The following is a 20976-nucleotide window of genomic DNA, read 5'->3' as shown; positions in this document are numbered from 1 at the left end:
GCCAATAGCAATCCTTTCTTACAGTTGTGCAATAATTTAATTGACTAGATGATGAAAGAATAAAGTGACTGCTGGAAAGACAAGTTGAGGCAATCATGGAATTCTGGAAAGATTCAGGAAGTTGGACAAGGATGGGGGAAGCAGCTTTAAACTTTCTTTAAACAGCTTTAAAGAAAGTGTGTTTAGACTTGATAAAAGAAAGAAATTGCTGAGTAGTTTGTGCAACTCCTATACATGGTCTTCAAGGACAGGCTGGAGGATGTCTGAGCAGCTGGGTTGGTTGGAACCGACCCCTACCCAGGGGTGTTGAAGCTAACCCATCTTTAAATTCCCAAACATTTTTTTATGATTCTGTGAATTCAGGAATTCTACAAGAAACAGAGGGAATAGCATCTCTTAGACTCATGTAAGCAGTAATGACCATGCCTAATTACAGCAACAAATACGACTTAGAGAAGTTAATAATAGAATTGTTTCATTTTGAAAATACCCTTAACATCATCACATCTAACCTTTAACCTAACACTACCAAGTCCACCACTAAACCATGTCTCAAGGTGCTACTTCTGCATAACATTCAAACACCTGCAGGGATGGTGACTCAACAACTGCTCTGGGCAGCCTGTGCTCTGAAAACACTTTCAGTTAATATTTTTTTCCTTATATCCAATGTTTATGTCCCTGGGTACAAATTAAGGCAGTTTTGTCTCGTCCTGTCACTTTTTACTCAGAAGAAGAGGCCAACCCCCACCTCACTACAGCCTCCATTCAAAGGAATGTAGAGTGCAATAAGGAAGATATCCCCTGAGCCTCCTTTCTTCCAGGCTAGACAGCCTAGTAGAAAGCTAGATTTGTGCTCAGACCCTTCACCCCTCACAGGATTTGTGCTCCAGACCCTTCACCTGCTCTGTTCCCCTTCTCTGGACACGCTCACTGTCCTTCCTGTACTGAGTGAGGGGCCCAAAACTGAGCACGGGATTCAAGGTGTGGCCTTCACAATGGTGAGCACGCTGTCAATCCCTTTCCCGGCCCTGCCATCCACACTACAGGCCATAGTGCCGCTGGCCTTAGCGACCTGGGCACATGCTGGCTCATAAAGAAGAGATGGTTTCCCTCTGACGTTTTTAGTTATGCCTGTCTCTATGCTGAGGTACCTCTCAGTGGTATACAACAAATTTTAAGCTGGAGAGATGAAACTAACTAATTTTAGGCATTCTAAACATTGTTCCTCCCAATTCTGAGGTCAACACAGCTTGTACGTAACTGAATTTCCCTTGGGGAAAATCATGAAAAACAGCTGTACAAAATATATTAACAACAAGCAGGCAGGTCAGAGAGTTCAGTTATATGAAATGTTTTGCATATAAATAAGAATGAAGATAAGTTTCTCCCCCAGTTTTGAAACAATTTAATTGGTGAGGGGAGGAGATGGAGCAGGGGGAGTTTTATTCTGATAACAGAAGAATTACATTTCTATTTCTGCCAAGGCTGAGAAGTAATAGGGTTAAATTTCAGCAAGGAATATTTAGATTATGCATTTATGTTAAAATTTAACTCAGAACAGTTACACATAGGCAATCTGCTTCTGTGTGTCAAGCATTACCCTTCTTGTCATATGTTTGTCTGCATTTTCCTTAAATAATCTTACACTGAAGAAAAAGGATGTCATTTAACAGTGTACTATAGCCTCATTTTCTAAGAAATCAGTCACAATCAGTAATTAGTTTTATTTTCAATTTTATTAAATCTTCCTTTTGTTGTTACTTACAGATGAAATCTCAACAGTAGTTTGCTACCTCACTGAAGAGGATGAGTTTTCTTACTCTTAAGAGAATAAAAGAATTCATCCTCTGAGCAAGTGGTTACATTGTAAGTATTTTTTATTCTGAAGTCCAAATGTGAGGGATGCTGGAGCAGCAAGGGAAGAATACATAGAAGTCCTTGCTTTTCCATGAAAGGAAAAGAGAGAGAGAGAGAAATTGGTGCTTAAATAAAGGAAGGTTTGTGCTACAACCATGGTGTAGGATTTGGAATACACCTCCTATCTTTTGTTCTAACCCTCCTAGGACTTCGGCCCTTTTTAGGGTTTTGGATGATCTAACGTTGACGTCTAGTGGTGGGAAGGTAGATTGCAGAGATCAATCCTGCCCTGCTCACACACACACATTTTACCAAGGCACAGGAAATGTCATATAGAAATTTAAACCTAGCCATTAAAACTATAAGACTTGTGGAGCTAGGAAGAATAAGGTTAAGAATAACTGCACAGTCAGACGAGAAACTAAATGCCTCGTCTTTAAGTCTCATGTTTAAGTCTGAAGCATTCTTGTTTACAATCTTTCGTTTTACTGTGCTATATAAACACCACAGATGAAGAGACTGGTGTTGGTAAACATTATAACTAGACTGATATTTATATTTGTCTTCAGATCTTAATCCTTATGTTTATTTTGGGATAATAGCAAAGATTATTCAAACAAAAGTTAAAGGCTTTTATTGTTTTATGTCAGCAACAATCGGGCTAAGGCCATGTACAAATAGATTCTATTTAGCTGCTTCTGTGGGAACACTTTCATGATTGCTGATTACTACTCTGTGTTTGAGTCTGTGTGATTCATTTATGATAATGCCTTCATCTTGTTTTTTGTGGGTGACCTTGGTCATATTGTTATGTCCTCATTTGTGCCAACTTGTCCAGATATTCTTAGAATCCTGGTGCCAACTACCAGAATTATTGAGTGTCCTTTTTATTTGAAAATATTGTATTTAGGTAAGATGACCTGCCACATTATTCAGGATACAACTGTGAAAGTAACTGCTGCAGCTTTCCTTCTATGGTCCTTTAAGCTTTCGCATTCAATGAGTGTTGGATGTATGTGTTTCCATTCCTTTTATTTTCCAAAGTTAACACAGTTACGTGAATGGTGTTTCAAAACATGGTTTTAGAAGATTTACATTACATGAAAAAAGCTTTCCAATTCAAGCAGCCCAATTACTGTGCATGCTGAACTATTATTTAATTAAGTTTTGGATGGGAAAGAGGGATGGTGCAGAGAAAAGGTGTTTGTAGTAACTGGAGTGCTCCTATTGGAATGTAGTTTAATTCCATTTAGAGCTAACAGTTTGTCTCCTGACTGTAGTTGTTTGGAGGGCCCTAGTAGATATGCTAAAGCCCTATAGTATGTTTACAACTTCCAGTTAGATAAAGTTATCGAAGCAAGCTGGAGACACTGAGAGAAGGAGGACAGGGAACAAAAAAAGCAAATGGTCACAACAGTAGATGCTTCTGTTCTTCCATCCATATAATAGACATAATTAAAAGAAAAATTTTGTTCTATGGATTCGAGAGAAAAAAGTCCAAATTATAAAAACAGCCTGAATAACTTTCCTCAACAAATGCTACAGATGCTTTACATCACCAAAAAGATGAGGTATCCTATTACATAATACAGGCTTATATTCTGCAAGACATGTATCAAGTTTCAACCTGCACCAGGGGAGCTTCAGGAACGGGGTGCCCAAGGATGTGGTGGGTGGAGTCAGCATCCCTGGAGGTGTACTCAAAAACAACTGGATGTGACATGTTCTAGTTGACGATGGATTTGATGGTTGGATTTGATGATCTTGGAGGTCTTTTCTAACCTAAATGATTCCTTGGATTCTATGCCGAATTCTACTATCAGAAATTAGAAATATTATATTAATTTATTAGCAATAGAGAAAACATATGTTCCTTTCTTAGCCAAAGTGAATCCTATTTACTCTGTGTGTTTTAGAAAACTTAATTTCCTTCATGATCATTGACAAACTATGACAGTGTGCTGAACTATTAATATATGCTGCATAATTTCAGTACACTTTTGGAAAAAATTTTGTTGACCTGTAATGTTTACCTTTCAAAAAAGCATACTCCACACATTTCAGAAAGTAGTGTTGCAAACAGCTTTTATTCCACTAACAGATGAATGAAAAAAACCTAACAGGGGACTATGTCTTTATGGTAATTTGATATTTAAATACAAAATTAGCTTGTTTTGATACTGCCCACATTTTTCTTCCTTAACCCATAGCTTTTGACTGTTCAAAACCAAAAATTGTGCTTTGAACTATGATTTAAACAAGAAGTGAAAGCTGTCAGAGACTTTATTTTGGAGCTCTATCAGGATCAGTATCCAGACAAGAAGATAATCTTTCCTGCTTGTGCCTCAGACAGAAAATACTCATTTTGTCTTTGCTGTTGTCAAGTCCACTAAACCTGAGGGAGTTTGTTCTGTTTTAAAGAAAAGCATAGCTGCAGCCACAAAGTGTGGCTTGCGCATAATACAGCCTGTGTTCATTTTAAAAAGGGCATCTTTTGAAATACTATTTACGGAAATGGAAGAGGGATTTATATTTACTGAAGAAATATGGATTAAAAGAGTTTTAAAGAATTAGATTTCACAAGTTGTACATTTAAAATATTGTGCTCATATTTCCCATCTCATTTTTGCCTGTGAGTTATTTTTTGACAGCTATATAATCAGGTGTATTTAGAAGGATGTACATTGCTACATTGCTCTCAGATTTTTTTAAATTTAGTATTTACAATCATAGCTTATAAAATTTGAAACAGTATTGCCTTAAAAATAACAAGTTAGAGTTTTTTAGGGTGCTAGATATTTTTATATTCTTGTTCTAAGCAATGTAATTGAAGGACTAGGGTAAGCCTATTATGTTTTACAGAAGTAGCTCTCTGTACTCTTTATAGACCAAGTCCTTGAATGTTCTAATAGTAATTACAAAGTATTAATTACTGGTGACTCTTGCATATCACTACATTTTTGTTCAAATGCTTTACAACACTTTTCTTGGAGAGCAAAGCACTTAACAAATGTTCCCAGCATTCACTGCCATAGGAGCTGAAAGATTATCCACAGGTACTTGGGATTAACTAGGCCTTAAATTCCACCAAGTCACTCATATAACCTGCTTTTGCACGTTGCATTCCCCTTGCTATTAAGCTTCATGGGTAGTTTTCTAGAAGATTTCCAGCCATTTTCCTACCTCCCATATTTTCTGCCCAACTACAAACCCCTCCACTAAAAATGGCAACACCACTAATAGCACATTCAGTTCTCCTTCACTGTGGCAACAATTCTCAGATGAAATAATAAAGGACATGAGGGCAATTTTGAAGGCTGTTCTTACCATGCAAAACTTGCAGAGGTTACTGGCACAAATCAGCTCACCCAGCAACACTGGTGAGTTTAGCACGTTAGTAGAAGAGCCTTATAGTAGCAGTAATTAACCTCAAAAGATGTGCCAAGTTTCTCCTATACTTAAATACATCAAAATGCCATTTTTCTAAGGGAAAGTAATACAGCAATAGCTTTTACTGTTGGCATAAAATAACAGTTTCTGTGTGGCGCATAAAAATAAAAAAATTCTACTGAATTTTCAGTTTGAGTAGCTAGTGCACTTGTGTGTGCCGCCAGGGGATAGCTCTCACAGCTCAGTCCTGGGAAAAGCACACCCTGACCTTTCCCTGCTCATAAAAGATGTTTGCAGTTTGACATATTAAAAAACACAGTTCCTTTTTTCTCCTGAAATACAGAAAAAGTAGTGTTTCCAGAAGAAAACAGTCTGTAATGTTTGAAAAAAAATCTAAAAATCTACTTTTTCTTTAGTGTCGGAAAACCAGGAGAAGCCCCTTCTTAACGATGCTTTTATGTTTTTAAGGAAGTGAAGGACACTGACCTGTAACACTGTGTCCATACTAGTGAATGGCAGTTCTCTATGCTGAGGGAATAGTGAAGAGCCTCTGAGGATGAGGTTGAACAGTGAAGAGCAGCTGAGGATGAGGCTCTTCACTCTGTGTCCTGAGGCACAGGACGCAGAGCCACTTGCTGAAGGAGAGGCAGCCGACAGGGGGTGGTGGAAAGCACACTATGCAACAGCCCATCTGTGTATCATCCATGTTACATCCATATCATCCAACATGTCATCTGAACCCTCCTTTAGAAATACTGAAAGAAGTACTTAAACCTACTGTCATAAATTAACCATTGTTGCTCAGAGAATAATTCAAAAGCAAGTCTTGTCATAAGATCTATAGACAATGGAGTTTTACTTTAAAAATTCTGGTCACATGAAAAGACATCAATGTAATACTTTTCTAGGGCAGCAGATTTATTAGAAGAAGGCCTATAAAATGCCCAAATGCCTTGACTGCTTGATCTAGTTTTGAGCCCCCTGGAACTTCCAGAAAAATACGTTTAAACTCTTAGAGGTTTTCTCTGAGAGTCAAGATTTGCTGTGTACGTGAGTAGGATGTTTGCACCATGAATGTGGGAGCCTGGCTTTGCTGGAGTATGAGTTTTGCAGATGTTAAGACTGTTACCATTGCAGGACTCATCAGCACAAGTTTGCTTTGTTGTCACACTTCACAACCAACAATCAGAAGCATACATGAAAGTGCTTACCAAGACAAACCTCTGCACATAGTTCTCAATCTGCTTATTTCAACAAGAAGTGAACATGTACAAAGATAAAAAAAACATTCGGAGATATCCGGCAAAAAGAGAATTTCATTTTCTCCCCTTTTTGCATATTATATCATCATGCCTGTTCTGGCAGCCCTATGTTTCAGCCTTTGCTGTACCATGACAAGCTAAAACAAAAAATTACATAAGACATTCTTTTACTTATTGTTGGAGCAGACTTAAAATAAACCGACTCTTTACTTGAGGCATAACAAGAATATTTAGAATTCTTGTTCCAGATTTGCTGTGAAGACAATCAAACCCAAATTACAACATCTTGGGTGCATGGTCAGTGAACTTTAGATTCTTGCAGCCACAAAAACAAAAATTGTGACCAAGATCATCGTTGCACAAATTAGATAAAGCTTCATCTCTTAGGTGATGCATAGATGTACTTGCATATACTGGGCAGAAAATTCCCAAGTCTGCCAATAAGAGTAATTATGTAAAACGCTAAAGATAAAAAATAGCTAATGGCATACATACACAATCTTTATAATGAGAAAAAAAATTGAAAAGAGGATTTCACAAGAATTGAGTTATTCTAAGTGCAAGTACAGGCTCAGTGGAGAATGCATTGAGAGCACCCCTGAACAAGTCTTGGGGGTGCTGTTGGATGAGAAGACGAAAGAAGACCCAGCCAACTGCACATGCAGGCCAGAAATCCAAATGTATCCTGGGCTGCATCCAAAGCAGTGTGGCCAGCAGGGTGGGGAGAGGATTCTGCCCCTCCATTCCAGTTTCATAGAGTGCACCTGGAGTGCTGTGCCAGCTCTGTGGCTTTCAATAGAAGACACAGACCTGTTGGAGATGGTCCAGAGGAAGGCCAGGAAGACGGTCTGAGGGCTAGAGCAGCTCTTTTATGAAGGCAGAGTTCAGGAGATTAAGTCTCAGAGGGGAAGATTCTGGGAAGATGATGTAGCAGCCTCATGAACCTAAAGGGGGCCTACAAGAAAGCTCAGGAAGAGCTATTGACAAGAGCATGTAGTGATAGGACAAGAGGGAACAGCTTCAGACTAAGTGAGTAGGTTTACATTAAGATGTCAGGAGGAAATTCTTTCCTCTGGGGATGGTAAATCACTGCAATAGGTTGCCCCAGGAAGTTGTGCATGCCTCATCCCTGAAGCTATTCAAGGCCAGGTTAGATGGGGCTCTGAGCAACCTGGTCTAGCTGAAAGTGGCCCTGCCCAGAGCAGGGGGACTGGAACTAGGTGATCTGTAATATCTCTTTCAACTCAAATCATTCCATGATTCTATTGTCTGGCAACATCATTATGTCTTTTTCAATACAGCAACACAGAGAAAAAAAAAACAACAAAATCAAGAGCCAAAACCACCCCACATCTCAAAAAAAATTTTAAAAGGAACTGATACGTGTTAATCTAGTTACTAAAAACTTGTCTTAAAATAATAAACCAAAGGTAAATTCTAAAATCCATAATTCTCTTTTCCTAGGATGGCTGCAAAAGAAGTTTGACCATGTGTCCTCAGAGACAGGATTTGACTTGACCTATGAAATTCCGAGTAATGAATGGTATTATCTTTTAATTAAAGCAGAACATAAAGAAAACAAGTAATAATCACATTTCAGTCAAATAAAATTCAGTTTCACTTTATTCAAGATTAAGAAGGTGGGGGTGGAGTGGGGGAGGAAACCAAGACAGCCATGCTATGAAAGCCATGCAGCTGAACAAAAAGGAAGCGTAACAATCAGACTTACAAATGTTTCATGAATTTCTTAGAGGTAATTGTAACCCTTAGCAAACTGAGAACCCAAATGACATTTCTCAAATGTTTTAAGTTTACATAACAGTCATGTAGAAGAGGAGCAGTTCTTCAGCATTTCAGTAAAGGCCAAGTTACACTTTTAAACACCACAGTGGGCAGAACCAAATGCCTACATTTTAATGTTTATCAAGATCCCCTTTTCTAGTTGCATATAGACTTTCAGTAAAACTTAACATACCTATTCAGCCTTCTTGTTGAAAAAAATATGCATATTGCAATAAGGAATGAGGCACAGCAGAGTAGACATCTCATACAACCTGCAGTAATCCAGAAAATTACACGATGGCACAAGTCTAAATACTTCTCTCTTCACTCTGGGGTGATACATAGTTAAAGGAGAAAACTGATGTTTGCCAAGAAATGGCAAAATTCTTTCATGACTGTATGGAGAAAGGTTTATTAAAAAAGAAAGTCAAAATACAAAAATTATGGACTAGAAAAGGGACCTATAGAAAATCATATTTTCATTACAAGTGGAAATTAAGGGATATGGAAGAGAAGTCCCACACTGACTTGAGGACATTTCAGATCCTGTCTTAAGGCTTTTAGTTAGAAGAAGATCAAAACATTTTATAGGCTATAAGAAAAATGCCATTCTGGGGGAATTGTTATGTTTTCCAAAACATCAGCTGTTTAATCACAAATATGCACATTTAAAAGAAATCCTTCAACATTAAGAGTTAAATTGCTTTAGCATTACCAAAGAGCCAGCTGAGATTTGAGAATCAGAGTTTGTTGGCAAAATAAATGTAAGAAATAATTAAAATAGAGGCTCTGTGGAGAGAAGATATTTTGAATTAGGTAAATGGAAAAGCTACACACAAATGGGAACGTACAAAGTACACACACAATGCATTTCAAGTGAAATTTGCAGCAGGTAGTCTGTAAATTCTGGGAATGCAGAGGAGACCACACACTTTATCAAGAACATTAGGAGGCTATTAAAAGAACTATCATGCCTAAGACAGAAATGACAGATGAAAAACAAGAGACATAAAGAATGGTACTCAGTGCACCTAAAACCACTACTTATCTAAGGCAAGGTATGGAAGTTTGGCGTGATATAACCTGAGTTAATACTCTTGGTATGTATTTGGTGTACAAAATGATTGGACTAACACCGTCATTGTAATAGCTTTGAATCCCCTTATAGTATTTTGATTCCATTTGCAATTTATAGGGAAAATTTCAAGATTACCTGTATTTTGTAACCTGCTAAATGGTTACTCAACACCAATGGCAAGACTCATGGTAAATTAAACATCTGCAAATACAGGTTACATGGTAGTTGGTTTAGATTTATAATAACGGAACAATTTGGATACTTCAAGCATCGCCAGCAGTGTTAGAATTTTATCCTGTAGCTATAAATATTCCAAACTATTGTTTGGAAATAACATTTTGGCAGTAGGTGCTTTCTATATGTACAAGATATTTTGAAGACTTTGATATGGGAATTTATGGAAACCTTCGTGTAACACTGTGTTGTTTCATGTACTTTTTGTATCACCTGCAGTAAACAGCCACTCAACAATACTACGACTACTACATCTAAGAAATAAACAGAATTGCAGACATTCAAGCTAATAAAATGCTGCTGTCTGGGTATGAAACAAAGAAGTTTCACTGGGTAAGAAAAGTTAATAAAAGTAAGTGTGACATATTTTATTAATTATTTAATATAAATTTGATTCCACTAGTCTTTTGCTTAGCACACAATTGCTAATTGTGTGTAATTCAAGGCATTTATATTTGGTATGCAACAGTGCACTTATAACCCCATAAACTCCTTCTTGAGTTGCAAGACTGTTACTAACTTACTATCTAATAGTAGGCTTTAATAATATTTTTAGTGCAGAGTTAATTCTCCCCAATACGCATTTTTGTAAACTGTTAAATTTTAATAATTGATAGAGGTGCTGCAACATTTCCTTGAGTAGGATATAAAAAAAGTTTACACCAGAAGCCATACTGTACTGTATAAATTAATTGTGATCTGGTCCTTTCATTTATTGCCCTAGTATTGTCAATTAAGCAGCCACTTGTGACTTCAATTCAAATTCTCTGACCAGTATCCTCCTTCTTATATTTTGAGTTTCAACATTAGTGATTAAGTTAACATTTCCTTTGACACAGAAATTTGTATTTCAACACAGCCTCAAGTCACATTATAACCAAAACATAAAGTAACTACTGATTATCACAATCAAATCAAAACTGCAAGACTTGCTCCAAATACTATCATAAGAATTATTCCAGAGTTCAGTTTCAGTATCAAAGGTTAAGACAAACTCACTTTACACTGCTTATATAAAAAATGAAATCTGAAATTCTTACATTAAAAAACCAAGCAAACCAAGACAAAACTTGGCAGATTTTTTATCATTACATAATTTTTAATCTAACATCATCTACTTTTCTGATATGGACTGTTCTGATCATAATAAATAATTGGATAAATCTTCTCTCCTTCCTGTTTTTGCTTCTGTTGATGATATTCAAACAGTTCTGTTTGTGAAAGAGGAATTAAAAGGTAGCTGTCAGTGTTCTTCATCTTGGTGCTTCTCCATTCATTACAATTTTGGCTGATTCTCTCGTACTTCTTCTAGTTTGGAAAGGATCCACTGTGTAAAGAAAAAAGAAAAAATCAAAATCTTTCTGTGGTACAAAACAGACAAAGCAGCTGAAAATTGGACTGGTTTTTGTCATTGTCTTTACTACCTGCTCTTTTCCTAACCAAGTTTTAACACAGTGTTAAAAATTCTTCTGTAGAGTAGACCTCTATAGACCCCTGTCTTTCTAACATGAGAATGGAGCCATTTAAGCACCAATATTCAACATTTGATACCATGTCACTTTAAACTTGTTTCCTGGTCTGAACTTCAAAGAGCAAGATTTGAAAAAAAAAAAAAAGAAGACAACATTTAACACCCATCCTGGCTCTGCTTTTGTCTACAGCTCTAGACAAATCACAGATGACAACAGAGAAGCAAGGATCACCACAGACAGAAGACAATAACAGGTTGCAGCAGTGTGATAGGTTACTTAGGAAAAAAGCTTTCTTTAACTGTATCTTGTTTATTTTAAGGAATGTGCATATAAAAGGGAAATTAATTTCCCAAGAGAATTGGAAAAAAAAAAAAAAGGAGGCTTGGGGGAAAGGGCAGTGAGATGGAAGTCTAGAGTAGGACATGAAGTTACATTGGTTATATATTATAAAGGGTGTGCATACCACTTTGAAGAAAGATGATTGGATTACTTTAGATCAGAACCTCTTACTGTATCAGGTTCTATCTCCTCATATGAACATTTGTGTTGGTTTTGTTGTTTTATTTACCTCTCTAGGTAAATAAACACCCCAATATTTTTGTGAAAGGTGTATTCATTTTTTTTACATATCCTTCCCTTACTTTATACTTGTGATATATGTAATATGATGTACTAATTTCACTTTTGGAACAGTTCCTGATTTAGCTGGGGTGTAGATGGGATTCCTCTCCCAGAGAGACTAATGGATCTCAGCACTGCCCAGCCCTGTACCACACAGCCAAAAAGAAAAAAAACAAACCTCAGCACTTCCAAAGATTAGAGGCAAGTGAAATTCAGCACAGGGCCCTTACCTTTCTGAGGTAAGAGTTAACTGCTACCATTTACCTGTAACTAGAAACTACCCTCAGAAAGAGAAAAGCTGATGAGAACCTAAACTGATGAGAAGATGCAAAAGCAACTTAAACTAATAAGAGAATGCAACCACATCCCTCTGAAATACACTCAAGACTCATGCATTTTTTTGGTGAAAATTACTAGCTACACTAGTTAAAAACAAGGCAGAACTTTGACAAGTAGCTATCTTCTGGCAGCAGATCTGAACTGCTCCTACTGTCTGTTGCAGTCAAAACTAATGATGTCAAAATGAAGATGTTATACCAAAAATGTGTATAACAATAGCTGCAATATCATATACCACATAAACTACTGGTATTTTTATTAAGGATTTTCTTCGTTCTTCAAAAAAATCTGTATTTTAACGAACAGAGCAGTAACACCCCATCCCTGCCCACCACCTAGGAGTAATTTACAAATATTTTTGGTCTATTAAAATGTACTATTCTAATTCATATTCGAGATTGTTTAGTTTTTGTTAGCATAACTGTTTAATCAATCTTTTCTCAGACTGCTGTAATTCAGAAGATTTATGTAGAGAAAAGTCTGGTGTTGGAATTGACTATTTTTTAAATTCAGTACTGAGTAGATTATTGCTATTTCCATGTCTAACGGATATGTGGAAATACTGAATTTCAACTATACATAGTTATACATAACTATACATAGTTTCAGGTTAAGAGTATTTCTGCTACACTTTTTACCACTATATTTTTAATTGCATTTTGACTTTACCTTAGCATCCTCTGGACTTCTAAAATTAATAATTTTTCCAAATTCTTTGGCATGGAAGACAGACTTAACTCGTTCCTAAAAAAAAAAAAAAACGTAAAACCAAAACATTAATTCAAAATTGAAGTTAGCTACTTCAGGCTTTAAGACCACGATGCTATTTACTATCAAGGCAGCTATAATGGTTCAAACAGCCAAGTGTACCAAGAAAGGTCATCTGAGTATGTTGGCATCACATGCACATACCCTGAGAGAGACCATTTTCTGCATGAAAGCTCAGTAGGGTGAACACTCCAGCAGTAACAGACTCCGCTTTTTACCATGGAGTCCCTGGATAAGGGCCTATAAACGTGTGTAGGAATGGAAGGCAGATCATGTACATGTGGTAACAAAATCCATTACTCCCCAAGGTTTTAATTTGCAATTCTCCTTCAAGTCATTACTTGAGTGGACATTCCACCAATACTGACTTGCAAGTAGTGGACATAGGTAGTAAAAACAACGACTTAAGCTTCAGAAAGAAAAACGTATGGAGTTATTTGCAAAATACAGTTTTCAATCATAGATTTCAATACAGAGCATACTGCAGACATGTTAATGGATTCTGAAATGACTGCTGTGTAGGGGTAAAGATGGATATGTTATTCAGCATTGTCTGAAATGGCAGAAATGCTAAGAATTATTTCATCCTGGAAAAGTTCACTTGCAGTCAGAAATCCAGTTTGGAGGATTCCAAACCAATATGGCTCTGCCTTTCATGCTCTCTGCAATAGAAACAAATAATCTGAGTGAAAAACTGAATGACGTTTTGCACCATCAAGACTGTCCTGATAACCAATATGTGTAATTACACATGTGCAGTTTATAAAAAACAGAAACAAAATACTGGCAGAGAAACTTACTGAATGAAGTTCAGTTAACTAAGTTCAGTTAACAGATCAGTAGGAATTTAAGACTTTTTGTTAAGAAAAGTGTCTCTGTAAATAGCCATTAGTGGTCACCTTTCTCCTTAGGTCCTTTGTCAGCTTACCAGGGAAAAGAATTTTAAGGATTTTTTTTTAAGGAAAAATTGCAACTAAGAGCAACATTCTTCAATTTGTACAGAGAGGGAAAATATACATGTCATTATGGTCAGTTCGAAGACAATAAAACCTTATTATATGCCCCAGAGAGCATAATAAAAATATTCTGCAATGTTCTGAGCCTTGTGTTGTATCAGCATTTTTCAGACTATGAATACACCATGAACTGGGGCATACAAACAAAAAATTCCTACAGCTCAAGGAAAAATCTCATCTGCAAAGACCAAGTTACTATGCTGCTTGAAACAGTCAGAGACTAGTTATCTGAGGAGTTCACTCATGACAAGTTTCAACTCCTTTCTCTGAGTACATCTCAAATACAAAGGAGATCAAGAACTCAGAGGAGAGTGAGCAGAAATTCAAAGTTCAATTTCATAAACAGTAACAAAAAAAGACAACAAAACACGGTAAGAGTAATGTACCTTGGCTTCAATGCGCAATCTTCGACCATCAACGATGAATGGTTCTTTGGTAAATTCATCATAAGTGTATTGCCATTCACATGTCAGCTGTCCAAATGCCCCCTTTGTCACAAATAACACACCACTAGGTACCAGAAAATAAAAGTAGTTTTAAAAATCAATGTAAAAAACCTTAGAAGTTGTCATGTTACCCTTTCTCTAGTGAATTAATTTGTCACTGCAAAATAGGTTTCATCTCATGATCTCTAACTATACAGCACACTTTCCAACAGAGTGAATTTTGAAACTCTCTCTTACATTTAAAATACTGTGTTTCATAGCAAAACTGTAACACTACTTCAAGCTGTATTTGAGAAGGATGCCCCATACTCCACTAATAGATATTGACTGTTCCTATATTATCCTTTATTTCCTTCAATACACCTTTGTAAATGAATCCCATAGTTCAGATAATTTTAGCCTAGCCCAGTTTATAACAAATCCTTCTTAGCTAAAGCATCTTAAAATCAGTACTTCTTTCCCTTCTTAAATAGTAGAGAAATAACCCTGAACATTCTCCTATTACAAACAATGACATTGTTGAACATTATTACCACTATTACCAGAACATTAGGCATGGCTTCCCCATTTTTTTGTCTACATATATGGTGACAGTGCAGTTACTGATCAGCAATCATCAAGGCATGCACATTTTTATGATTGTTTTAAGTACATATTATTCAGAGTCAAAACTGTTTACCTTTTTGTTACCATTAACAGATCTGTACTGTTGACCATAGCATGTGCAATATATCTGAGTTTTGCAAATCTTCCATTTTCAATTTTCTAAAAGAGACAGAAGTTTTATAGCTTTGAATATGCTAATAATGTACTAATTTTATGCATAAACGTTATTTATGCTCCAAAAATATAAATTGTAACAAATCACAAAGCATAGACTTTTAAATAAAAGGCTACTTTCATTAAGTCAAAATATAACTAACATCTGTAATAGCTAATGTTCATAACTACTTGGTTGCAGTTAATACACCTATGTAAATAAAAATCAATCCTAACCAAAACTGACAAGGAATAATATAACTTCTCTAAAAGTGTCAGGACTCTGTCTTCTACATATTTTTGATATACACTGAACTTCTGCTAACTAATACATTTCTGAGACAATAAACAAAATAAAGATTCCTTTCCTACTTTATCGCATTGCCTCCAAAACATTGACTAATTAACCCTGAGAATAAATCTATAATACCTAGCTGTATATAAGCACCATTAATTACCATGTAGACAGTGGGACTAATAATAATGCACTTGAGGTAGTACTCAGCATTCCTCTACATTCTTTTGTATACTTTAACTAAACCATTTCCTACAATTATGTGAATACTGTAGCAGAATACTTTTAATGAGCAATATATTTAAAATATTGATGACAGCAGATAAGTATTTCTTTAAAAACAGAAGCCCTGTACCTGTCACATGACTTGGCAATCATTGGATTTCTGACTTCCTGAGCAGCAAGCAATCAAACTAGTGGTCAAATTAATATTGCTACAACACAATTGCTTGCATGCTTCCCAGCTGTTACAACTTGGAAGCAACACCAGATTAGAACAAACTAGTATGATTCAATAAAGTCTTAACTACCAATATACAGCTTCCAACACATATGCAAAAGTTTTAAAAAAATCTAGATTAGTTCTTAAAACAGTTAAGAAGGCAAAGCCCTTTAATACGTGTTCCCCAACACAGTAAAATGATGAAGACATTTAATTAAAAGTGTAAAAAACTTCAAATTTGACTGTGTGGATAATTCCACTTGCACAGACTTTTTAAAAATTACCTCTTCCACAAAGATACTGATTCTTTTGTGACTAAAAAGCATGAATATTTGAGTAGCAGGTTACCCTAAGGAGAGCTTTTGAAAAAGCTCTTAGAAATTTCCAATTATTCCTCTTTCAGGAATATCCCATCTCTTTCAGGCTACAAAATCACAGCTATTGGTCACAGGCCTACTTACAGAAGTCACTGCTTGCATTTATTGCTACAAGAGCTAGTGTCAGCAGCAGGACGAATTCCACAAGAAGAATGGCATAAAAAATGAGGAACTAAGGGCTTGGAAAATAAGCTTTTTTTTTTTTTTTTAATTTTTGGAAACATCTTATTCAAGTTTTTTCAAGGTGTTGCTCTGCCTCTGAAATGTATTTCTCCCTGCCTCTTGTATTAGAAGCTTGGACATAAATAAATAACTGAAAAAACCTCTCTGAAAGGTAGCCCCTACTACGTTCCAGCACATAACACACTGGATGGTTAGAAGACAAAGGAGGCTGTATGGACATACTATGGACCATGAATAGGATATATGATCCACAGGTCAGGCTACTGGTCTAGGTCTGTACACTGATGGCCTTTCATTAGTGGCCTAAAAAGAATGACAGGGAAATGGAAGAGAGGACTGACAAGAACTTAAAGAAACGTGTGGGAAGAGCAAGGGTGGTTCAGAATACATATAAAATACACTTCACTGAACTGCAAGACACTTTGACAATGACACATATTACTCTTACTGACCAAACATATAAATATCACACAGAATAACAAGTATTTCTGTATTCAAAGTGTACATAAAAGCATTTAGCAATTTAGCCTTATTAGAATGGAGAAGATTTCCCATGCTGGAGAAAGTAACCTTATGCTTTGCACAGCATAGAAGTGAGGCTCTCAATCAAAATATTAATCGCCTTTAAGTGGGACTTAGGAAAGGAGAGTTACCTCTTTATATTTTCTGATTAGATTGCTAGCTAATTTTCAACTAGTCATTTCCCCGATGTAATTTTCTCAGCTTACAGGTAACAGATTGGGAATTGTGAAAATTATTACGCAAGTACAGTACCTAATTATTGCACAAGTGACACCTTAAACAAAAGTTATTTAAACATATACCAAATTCTTCAAAAAGTGTTTCATTCTATAAGATTTCCAAACATGCAACTTGTGGAGAACAAAAACATTGCTGCCATGTGGCACACACTGAGATAACTAGTCCTCATTGTTAGCTATGAGTCAAAAATCATAAACTGTGTTTATAGTTTTGTACACAACAGGAGTTAATTGCAAAATAAAACACAAGGAAATGCTGCACAGACTATTTATAAAGGGAACAAAGACTTGCTAATGCTAAGCAGTAACTACTTTTAAATTTTCTGCCTTTGTATTTTTCTACCTTTAATTTCCAGTCTTCATCCTTTTTAGCACTAGACTTTTACCTATTCATTGGGAATACATCATAGAGGGAGACTGCTGACAATTCTTGCAACAAGCTCACTACTGCACTCTGCTGCCAAAGTGCCTTATACCACTCAAACATAAAACGATATATAATTGATCACTCAATACAGATGCATAAATAGTTCTTAAAACTTTTATGGTATGTAGCTATTGTTTGGAGAAAGACAGCAACTTGGACCACTGTTTGGTGATGGAAAACTATGAAAAGTAACATTAACCAAGCATTCTTTGTTCAATGTTACTTTCGACAGTGGAAGAAAACACATACAGATCTTTAAAATACAATGTCTGTATTTCAAATTAAAAACATTTTAATCACCTGATTAAGTTTGTGCAAATCTATTTAAAAAAAGACACTCCAGAAGCTGTAAAGCATGAAGTAACACAATAAGAAATCCCCTCCTTTGCAATTCTTACCTGCAGTACAATTACTCAAATGTCACTGCAATAATCTAACAGTAAAAGTGATCAGTTATGCATATATATGCAAATATGCCCAATGTCTTAAAAGTGGTATCTCTGCACCTGGAGAGATTCCTAATCACACCACACCTTCTTAATGTAATGAGAAGCAAGCCAAGAGGCCTTTGATAAAGTTAGAAATTATCCAGAGCAAAATTAAGTAGTGGAGAGAAAAATTAAAATCTGTGAATCCCCTGGTAAAAGTTATAAAAAATACTAGTAGTATGTGTGATACTTAAGTCAGAATGTTTGACAACCTTCTTGAACTCACTCAGATGAAACAGTATGTAAAAAAATACTGAAAAGGCTGTTACTGCTTAGAAAGTGGTTGGAAATCTATTCTCTCTTGATGTTCAAATTAACTTTCATCTGGACTACCAGTATATTTCCCAATGAACTGGTTACTGTCCAAATGTGTGAATTCTGAAGGCAATCCACTGTCGTTGCTAGAAACTCCAACCATGAATGTCTCTTTCAGGGCAAATTACAAGGTAACTTTTTCAAAAGCTGTAGAATTGCTAATTTCAGCAGGCTAACCTGGTATCATTATCTATCCAGTCTTCCTCAAAGAAACATTTAAAAGTTCTAACCAGTTCCTAAGTGACTTCGTAGATGTAGCTTGAATGAGTGTGAAAAAAGGGAAAAACTGTTAAATAAAAAGTAACCTGTAAAACATTCATTTTTCACCATGCAAAATTCCTTCATCATTTATGAATAATAACCACCAATAATCCTTTATTACCTACTTCCTCTTTCAATTATCCTAATGTGCAATGTCATTATACAAAACACAAAGCAATGTGCAATGTCCATGATGTGTTAATATCTGTATTCACATTCCATTTAGCCATGCTGAACAGTAACTCCGAAATCCACCTGGTTTTATTAAATCGGTGGGAATCTGTGGTCATAGTTAACGCTTAAATCTAAGGCCACAGCAAGACAATAAAAATTAGGACAGCACCTTCTTTTCAGAATGCAAAACTTTTATTTCACAGCAGAAATACAAATTGCCTATGATGACTGGCAGAATTATCTTAATAAATTTTTGATCTGAATACACAGGAGAATTTGTTTGAGTAGCTGAAATGGAGAACCCATACTGATCTACACTTCCATCACAATGACCACATCTAGATGTTCTGTTTCCTGCCAATACAACCAAAACTCTTGGATTCATACCATTTGAAGTATGATTCATCAGCAGGGAAATTAAAGAATATTGTCTTTATGCTTCACTCACAATCAAATAAAAATAAAATTGAGTAATGCAGGCTTCCATATTCCTCTGGAACAATCAGTGTCAACTGGTTTCAGACAGCTTCCCATAACTGTCTTCTATTTGGGATTGGGCAATGGCTATGTAATAGTACCCAAACATTGCATATTTAAGTGGTAAGGATCCTGCTTTTCCTTTAACCTAGACAGACAAGGTTTTCCAAAGCAGGACAGATCATGACATCTGTGAGTCAGTAAAGGGACCAGCAAGTAAGAGTCTGGACAATGTCAACTAAAAATGAAGTTATTTTGAACTTCATAAAGAATGTAATTTTGCAAAGTGAAACCTCAGTTTTAGGGTACTTCAGGACATGGATGTTTATGTTTTGATTTGAAATCAAACCCAAGAACAGTGAGGGAAAGACAGCAAGAATTAGCATGACATACTTTTCTGACTCCTCAGATGTTCTTCCTGGCAGTGAATGCTAAAGAACAAGGGGCTGCTCAAATCATTTCAACATCCTACCTGATACGAAGCTCAAGACCAAAAAGAATCACTAAACCAAAAGCTGAACACCTCCAATACAAGAGGATATGGTAATGAAGCACAGCTTTGAAGAACTGTCTTCTCTGAAGCAACATAATTGTGCAACAACCTTATACAACACAGTATAAGCATCATCACAAACTCACTAGTTATAGAAGAAAATTTAAAATAATAAGAATAAAAATATTTTGCATGTTTTGAAGTTGGGTAGACATTGACACAGAGAACCACTGACTGCACAGTGCAACTGCTAATGACTCAGCTTCAAAAGCACAAAACCATGCTTTCAGCTTTATTTCCTGGCAGGCCAAGACCTCACACATCTGTTGCTTCTAGAAATAACTAATAACAATTTATGCATAAACAGTCTATTAAATGATCCCCAAAACAGTCTAAAGTAGGCACTGACCTATGTCTACAGAGCATCTTGAGAAAACCAGACCAGCAGAGAGGTCTGAACAAAAGAGATATACTGAATGACATCAAAGGTAAAGAGCACAGCCAGTTATTCACCTCCGCAAGGAAGTTATACAAGTCACTGTAAGAGTAAAACTGAACTCTTGGGAAAAGCTGCATTGTCAATTTGTCACCAGCACAAAATCCAGCAATCTGAGATAAAAGGAGGACACTCAGACATGGAATTTTCAGGGACACACTGAAATGTGTGGACTTCAAATTCAGTTCAGCAGTTAAAAGGAATGGGATGGTGGAATTATGCAGCCAAAAGTTCAACTGACAAAATTAAAGACAAAAAAAAAAATTGAAAATGTGGTCGCTCTTTTTTGCTACAATATTTTAAATCTCCTCTAAATGTTTCAGTGTTTTCATTTTAGTTCTGGGGATTCTTCCATCCTGAAAGAACATCAGTTTCTGCTTTAAGTTTTCACAGCTTTTCGTCCCATGACCTAAAGAGAGTACCAATATCCCAGATAGTAAAATTTCTTGTTATCCCAAATCCCCATATCCACAGATCCAATTTATTTCTTTTTTTATGTATGTTGAGAGAAGCCTAGACTCAAGAGAGAAACAAGTAAAATACTTGCACAAGATTACTATATTTTCTATTAACACAAAAACTTCAAAAATAGAAAAATAAAACTATACCAGAGACAAAATATTCTAGGGCATATAATCATATTTGCCAGCTCCAACTGGAGCTGTTAGTTTTGCTGGGCTTTTTCTTTTTACTTAGCATTCTACAACCTTTTAATCTAGCATGTAAAGAACAAATTATTTTCATTTATACTCTACTGTAA

General features: G+C 36.0%; 1 protein-coding gene across 2 annotated transcripts in view; it reads right to left on the bottom strand.

Moving 5' to 3' along the window:
- Positions 1-8117: 8117 nt before the first annotated feature.
- Positions 8118-20976, bottom strand: part of VPS13A (vacuolar protein sorting 13 homolog A) — a 108099-nt gene continuing 95240 nt past the window's right edge. For both annotated transcript variants that reach the window (XM_063179666.1, XM_063179665.1), the window contains 4 exons: positions 14948-15033; positions 14209-14332; positions 12708-12782; positions 8118-10933 (listed from right to left, as the gene is read on the bottom strand). In XM_063179666.1, coding sequence (XP_063035736.1) covers positions 10883-10933; positions 12708-12782; positions 14209-14332; positions 14948-15033 — 336 coding nt within the window. In that variant the 3' untranslated portion in view covers positions 8118-10882. The remainder of the gene's footprint in view (positions 10934-12707; positions 12783-14208; positions 14333-14947; positions 15034-20976) is intronic.

This window comes from Melospiza melodia, chromosome Z (genome assembly GCF_035770615.1).
Source record: "Melospiza melodia melodia isolate bMelMel2 chromosome Z, bMelMel2.pri, whole genome shotgun sequence".
In the NCBI taxonomy this organism is placed as follows: Eukaryota; Metazoa; Chordata; class Aves; order Passeriformes; family Passerellidae; genus Melospiza; species Melospiza melodia.
The sequence above is the reverse complement of the archived record's forward strand: the minus strand, read 5'-3'. Positions and strand labels throughout refer to the sequence as shown.